The sequence below is a fragment of the Capsicum annuum genome, chromosome 2 (genome assembly GCF_002878395.1).
Source record: "Capsicum annuum cultivar UCD-10X-F1 chromosome 2, UCD10Xv1.1, whole genome shotgun sequence".
NCBI classification, from domain to species: Eukaryota; Viridiplantae; Streptophyta; class Magnoliopsida; order Solanales; family Solanaceae; genus Capsicum; species Capsicum annuum.
The window spans coordinates 13,656,720-13,663,613 of record NC_061112.1 but is presented as its reverse complement, the minus strand read 5'-3'; the positions used below and the strand labels follow the sequence as shown (position 1 = coordinate 13,663,613).

The 6,894-nt window shown below is 36.9% G+C and overlaps 1 protein-coding gene across 1 annotated transcript; it reads left to right on the top strand.

Annotated features, from left to right (window-relative positions):
- Positions 1 to 1,912: 1,912 nt before the first annotated feature.
- Positions 1,913 to 5,688, top strand: LOC107853319 (receptor-like protein kinase FERONIA). The gene is made up of 2 exons (XM_016698320.2): positions 1,913 to 2,349; positions 2,714 to 5,688. The coding sequence occupies exon 2, from the start codon at positions 2,761 to 2,763 to the stop codon at positions 5,425 to 5,427; it is 2,667 nt and encodes an 888-aa protein (XP_016553806.2). The 5' UTR covers positions 1,913 to 2,349; positions 2,714 to 2,760; the 3' UTR covers positions 5,428 to 5,688.
- The last annotated feature ends 1,206 nt before the right edge of the window (positions 5,689 to 6,894 follow it).

Genomic DNA, 6,894 nt, shown 5'->3' with positions numbered 1-6,894 from the left:
TACTTTACTATCCTTGTTCACAATAAATATCTCGAAGATGAAAAAAAAAACCATCAAACAACTAATTTAATATTAAAAATCAATGGTTGTTAAACCATATGTGTACTACATATGAAGCCTCTAAATCTCACTACAACTGAAAACATCTGTTATCATCAATTGATCAAATTTTCTCACTTTTGTCAATCCTGAAGCAATTGTAAGAGTTAGATGTCTTATGATTTTCTTTTGTTCTATCAAATCTTTTATCTTTCTCAACTAACAGGAATTGGTTGTTATCTGAATGGAAAAATAATAGAATCATTAACATATAATAGTAGAGCCAAGTGATAGACTCGATTCATTATCCAGCGAGGAATTCCAAAAGTGAAATCACCAATGAAAGCAAACAATAAGGAATAGATATTTCAAGTGGGAACGATATTAACCAACTCGGTCGAAGTTTATTTTACTTCAAATGGGGTGATAGTTTTGGTTGCTAAATGAAATAATACCCAAGGTATAAAACTTACTCAAAAGTGATAGCTTAGATGTGTTTTTGATCATTTATAAACAGAAAAAGTTGAAACCTGCTGAAATTGGGGAAGACCTAATAGCTTGTTGGAGCACAATCCCAGATTTGGGCATGGGAGAAACTTGAATTGAGGGAGATGGCGGCATATTTGTACTTGTGTTATAACCGCTCTAACTTTTTGCATTCCCTTTAAAGATTCTGAACTTGGACTTTCTCTTACTCTTAATTCTGAACCCTAAATCATAAAAATCATAATGCTCCTAAACTCAACAAACTCCTTGACACCTTTTCAAATATCACAAATATAAAAATCAAAAACAGAGAGAAATATATACGTACTGATTGAAATCGTTCGTAGCAACCTAAGTATATCCAGGAGTTCTCAAAAATAGAAAGAAACATACACGCACTGATTTGGAAATTTGGGGGAAAGAGGAAAATTAGTTGTTATGGATAATGATTAGCTTTCAACATTCAAAAACTCTGTAATAGAGAAAGATCAAGAAGACAGTAGGGTATGCAAAATGTGGCATTGAATTTAGGAGAGACCTCCATTTCATATAAGTTAAAAAGTTTAAAATGCCCTCAAATTATGTTTTATTGTCAGTAAATAGCCGTATTGATACCATTCAATGCTTACCCACTCTTCTACTATAGTAGAAATACTAATTCCTCAATTCTTGAAATTGAATATGCTTACTTTAAAACTACTTATATAATAAAATCTTTAAATAGAAAATACTTTTAAAATAAATTTATTTTACCATGTCGGAATAAAGAACAATTGTATAAAACTGGGAGTCGAGAGATATCCGAAACGATAAAATGCATCTGAGAGTAGAAATATATATGGAATGCACACAAAATCAATTTTAGCTAGATCATTATTAAGGATCATAACTTATTTCTAAATAATAATACCCACTTTATTTCTGAAAACATGTCATTTTAAATAACTATTTATATATATATATATATAATTTTAAAAAGAAAAATAATAAATAAGGTCTAGTTAATAGTTTTATTAAAGGGCATGCAAATCAAATATGAAAGTATGGTCTTATATTCCCTTTTATGGTAGAGAGAAAGAAATATACTTCCACAGTTTAAAATTATCCGTTCTAAATTTTCTAATTTGGTTTCTCATTTTACTTATTTTTCTTCACGAATCAAGAGGAAAGAAATTTTTTTTTTTCATGTTTTATTCTTTGCATTAATTACTTTTTTTTTCAAATTAAAATATAAATATTATTTAATAGGAGTATTATAATAAATTAATTATATTATTAATTATTTTTTTTAATCAATATATTATCTCAATTTGAGATTATCTCAATTTGAGATGGGTAATTTGAGATTCAAGAGTATGAATAATTCAATTGCCACCTTCCATTGGCCATTTCGTCCCTACTCCAAACGCGTTTATATTCCAAAAAAACTCATAGGTGGTGCTAGTCTGTCATTCAATCATTAATGGTAAATTAGCATCCAACGCTCTATAGAGGGCATTCCCGTCATTATACATGCAGCTGTTGGGACTCGGTTATTTCTCTTTTCATAATCTGGATTACCAAACTAATAGAGTTTTTAATATGAAGCTCAGAAGGAACTCAAAACTACTAGTCACTGGCTTTGAATTTCACTTCTCCATCTCTCTCTCTCTAACTTAGTATTCCAAAACTCAAACCCTATTCTCTCTCTTCTTTGATCTGAGCTTGAGCTTCTTCTTCTTCAGCTGACTGCTCCTGCATTCAATTTACTTCTTCTGGTTTTTGTCAACTCAAGAATGGCCTGAGTTCGGTTCTTTTGGATCTCTCTGTTTCTTCATCTTTTAGGTAATTTATTTCGTCTTCCTCTACTTGCTTATGCTTTCGCTTAGCTCCCATGATTTTGTTCTATGTCCGTATTCGTGCTTCTTTTAAGCTTCTTCTTATACCGGATCTTGATACTGGGGTTTCTTTATTTTGGACTGAGTGCTTTCATTTAGCTCTTGAACTTTTATCTGTCTACTTTATGCTATCGGCTTCTGATACTTCATCCTGATTTTTTTTTTTTGGACATTGTTTTTTAGTCCTCTAGATTTAATTTGAAAAAAAGAGGTTCCGGCTTTCATGTGATTTTCTGATCTTTGTGTGGTTAAAATTAAACAAGATGGAAACTGATCTTTATTTTTGCATTTCTGTTTGTTTTTTATGCCAGTGATTTCTGCCTGCGGACGGCTATAGGCTTGTGCAGCAGTTGCATCAATGACAGACAACAGTAAATTCTGTTTTCTCTTAATTTCCACTTTTTTGTTGTTGGCTGTTGTGGTTAATGTGACTTTGGCTGCCAATTATGTGCCCGGTGATAACATTTTGGTAAACTGTGGAGGTCCTAACAATCTTCCAGATGCTGATGGCCGGAAATGGGGCACAGATATTGGCTCAAAATTTATGTTGAGTACTAAGTCAACAATCTCTGATGCTGCTGATCAAAAGCCCTCTGTCCCTCAAGTTCCTTTTATGTCTGCCCGTGTTTTCCAGTCTGAGTTCACCTACAGTTTCCCTGTAGCACCTGGTCGTAAGTTTGTCCGTTTGTATTTCTATCCCTCGTCTTACAACAAACTTAATGCTACTAATGCCATCTTCAGTGTCACCTCTGGATCATATACTTTACTTAGAAACTTCAGTGCAGCACAAACTGCTGAAGCTCTCACCTATGATTACTTGACCAAGGAGTTCTCTATCTATGTGCCATCTGAAACTTTGAACATGACTTTCACACCTTCTCCAAATATTTCAAATTCCTTTGCCTTTGTCAATGGGATTGAAATTATTTCACATCCTGATATCTATAACACAGCAGATGGATCTACCTTAATTGTGGGTCAGAAATCCCCTTTCATTATTGACAATTCTACTGCTTTGGAAAATGTTTACCGCCTTAATGTGGGAGGCAATGTAATCTCACCATCAGGTGATACTGGTATGTTTAGGTCATGGGGTGATGACTCCCAGCATATTTTTGGAGCAGCCAGTGGAGTTACAGATACTGCCGATGATGAAAATGTCACAGTAAGCTATCCTGAAGGAATGCCGTCCTACATTGCCCCACTTGATGTTTATAAGACAGCTAGGTCAATGGGTCCAACTGCTCAAGTTAACCTGCAATACAATTTGAGTTGGGTATTCTCTGTTGACCCGGGATTCTCTTATCTTGTTAGGCTCCATTTCTGTGAGATCACTAGAAATATCTCAAAAGTCAACCAGAGGGTGTTTGTCATCTTCATGAATAATCAGACTGCGGAACCTGCAGCAGATGTCATTGCTTGGGCTGGAAGCAATGGAGTTCCTTTCCACAAGGATTATGTGGTCTCTGTTCCTTCTGGGGCTTCACAGCAGGATCTTTGGCTTGCACTCCATCCAAACGTTGCTTCAAAATCAAATTGGTATGATGCAATTTTGAATGGAATAGAAATTTTTAAAGTAAGTGACACCAATGGAAACCTTGCTGGGCCTAATCCTGTTCCAGTTGCTGAACCAGATCATATTGACCCTCTGCCATCCAAAAAAGGTCAATCAAAAAATAACACATCAGCTATTGGCGGAGGCATTGGAGGTGGAATTGCTGCCGCAATTCTTATTGGTTTAATTGTATGCCTTGTCACGCGCCTTCGGAAACGTGGGAAGGTCCAAAGTCCAAGCGATGGACCATCAGGCTGGCTCCCACTTTCTTTGTATGGAAATTCACATACTTCTGGTTCCGCTAAGACCAACACTACTGGCAGTTATGCTTCGTCCCTCCCATCAAACCTTTGTCGTCACTTTTCATTTGCTGAGATCAAGGCAGCCACCAATAACTTCGATGAAGCACTGCTTCTTGGGGTGGGTGGCTTTGGCAAAGTATACCAGGGAGAAATTGATGGCGGCACAAAAGTTGCTATCAAACGTGGTAATCCTCTCTCTGAGCAAGGTGTTCATGAATTCCAAACTGAAATTGAAATGCTCTCAAAACTTCGCCATCGCCATCTTGTTTCTTTGATTGGTTATTGTGAAGAGAACTGTGAAATGATCCTTGTATATGACTACATGGCTCATGGTACCCTTCGTGAGCATCTTTATAAAACCCAGAAGCCTCCTTTACCTTGGAAGCAGAGGCTTGAGATTTGCATTGGTGCTGCTCGTGGGTTGCACTATCTTCATACTGGTGCGAAGCATACCATTATCCACCGTGATGTAAAGACCACTAATATCCTGTTAGATGAGAAGTGGGTGGCAAAGGTTTCGGATTTCGGGTTGTCTAAAACAGGCCCTACATTGGATCATACCCATGTCAGTACCGTGGTGAAGGGCAGTTTTGGATATCTGGATCCAGAATACTTCAGAAGGCAGCAACTCACAGACAAATCTGATGTCTACTCATTTGGTGTAGTGCTGTTTGAGATTTTGTGTGCTCGGCCAGCGCTGAACCCAACTCTTCCAAAGGAGCAGGTGAGCTTGGCAGAGTGGGCTTTCCATTGCTACAAGAAGGGAACTTTTGACCAGATAATCGACCCATATCTGAACGGGAAGCTTGCACCAGAATGCTTGAAGAAATTTACCGAGACAGCAGTGAAGTGCGTCTCTGATGTTGGTGCAGACAGGCCCTCGATGGGAGATGTGCTGTGGAACCTTGAATTTGCTCTGCAACTTCAGGAGAGTGTAGAGGAGTGTTGCAAGGGTTTTGGAAAAATGGACATTGAAGAAGGCTTTGATGTCACGTGCAAAGGAAAGAAGGATTTAAATGCATTCCCGGGTTATGATGAAAGCATGACTGACTCAAGAAGCAGTGGGATATCTATGAGCATTGGCGGCCATAGCCTTGCCAGTGAAAACTCAGACGGGCTAACACCTAGTGCTGTTTTCTCTCAAATCATGAATCCAAAAGGACGTTAAAATCTCAGAGCTTCAAAGAAAATACACATTGCCACCAGCTTATTAAGGCTATGTGCTATCGGCCTCTTTAACAGCAGCAGTCGCTTTGTCCTTTCCTTTTCTTTTTTTTCCCTTCCTTGTACTGCCTTATTCTTTTTACTCACTTTTTATTTTGTGATTGATATGTTTTATTTAAACTCCTTTGTAAGTTGTATCTACCAATACTAAAAGTGTGAAATAATTTCTCGTTGTACTATTAACTGATGAAGAGGTTGCTCACTATGACAGTCTGATCTCATGTGTCATGTAGAAGTGATGCTAAGCTAATAGCTAGTGATTGTTTTATATATTGTGTTTCTGCCTGGGAAGAAAATGAAGAGATCTTTCGTCCCAAAAAGAGATCACAAAAAGCAAAAACGAACAGGTTCAAAGGCTATTTCTATATAAAGTCCAAGTTGGCGAGGTATAGTAGTGTTCTATGACGTTTTGCTGGAAAAAATTCCTACTAATTGGCGCTATATCCCACTAGAAAGTGTTTGTTGCCAATATTACTCCATTCCTAGTTATTGTGTCTGGTGGAGTAGTTTTGAGGTTTCTGCAAAGCGGCTTGGACGTGACAATTTTTTTACATAAATGAAATTGTTGAGGCGGTCCTATGTTGACCCAGACATATCAATTATCAGGAGATTTGAGGGAGTTTAGTCCCATGTTCTTTTCAAAAATTTGTTTATAATTGTAGGTTTTTGCAATAACTTTATGCTTCGGTCATTTTGATTTGTGCCAGTTGTATAAACGTTTGCAAGTTGGGCGGCAAGTGTGTAAAACAATTTGAAAAGGATGGAGTAGTTGAGTTGCATACATGATGGAGAGGCATTGACATCTTTCAATTATACTATTATTGTCTCTCCATCTTTCAATTATACTAAGACTTTATAGCTTGCTGGATTTCTCTTTATTTGTCTTATGCTTACCCGCATTTAAGATACATCTTATTGATATTTTTCGTTAATAGAACTTGTACTAAGGACAACTAGACCTAAGATGTATCTTGAAATACTTATTTTATCTTATATATATTTTGGGATTTGTTCTATTCTTCTCATTCCGCTTTTGATTCACTTGACTATTAAGTTTGGCTTGGGATAGGCTTACTTTTTTGGAGGGTGTGGCAAGTATCATCATGTATCAATTTTGGATCGTGACACCAACTATCCTACAAACTAGGCAAGACTAACCGGGGAAGCTCTTGATCGCACATGTAAATTGAACTAGGTAAGCATCTCACATACAAAAATCACAGGGTTACACTATTACCTACTACCTATCTAGTTCATACATTTTTAAGCAACGCTTATTCTACCTATAAAGTTAATGCCATAAAATTTCCAATAATGGTCATAATAAACAAAGAGAAAATGACCAAAAGCCCTCCAACATTTACCTCAAACCCCAACTGCACACCTATACTTTGCGAGGGTCCTATTACCC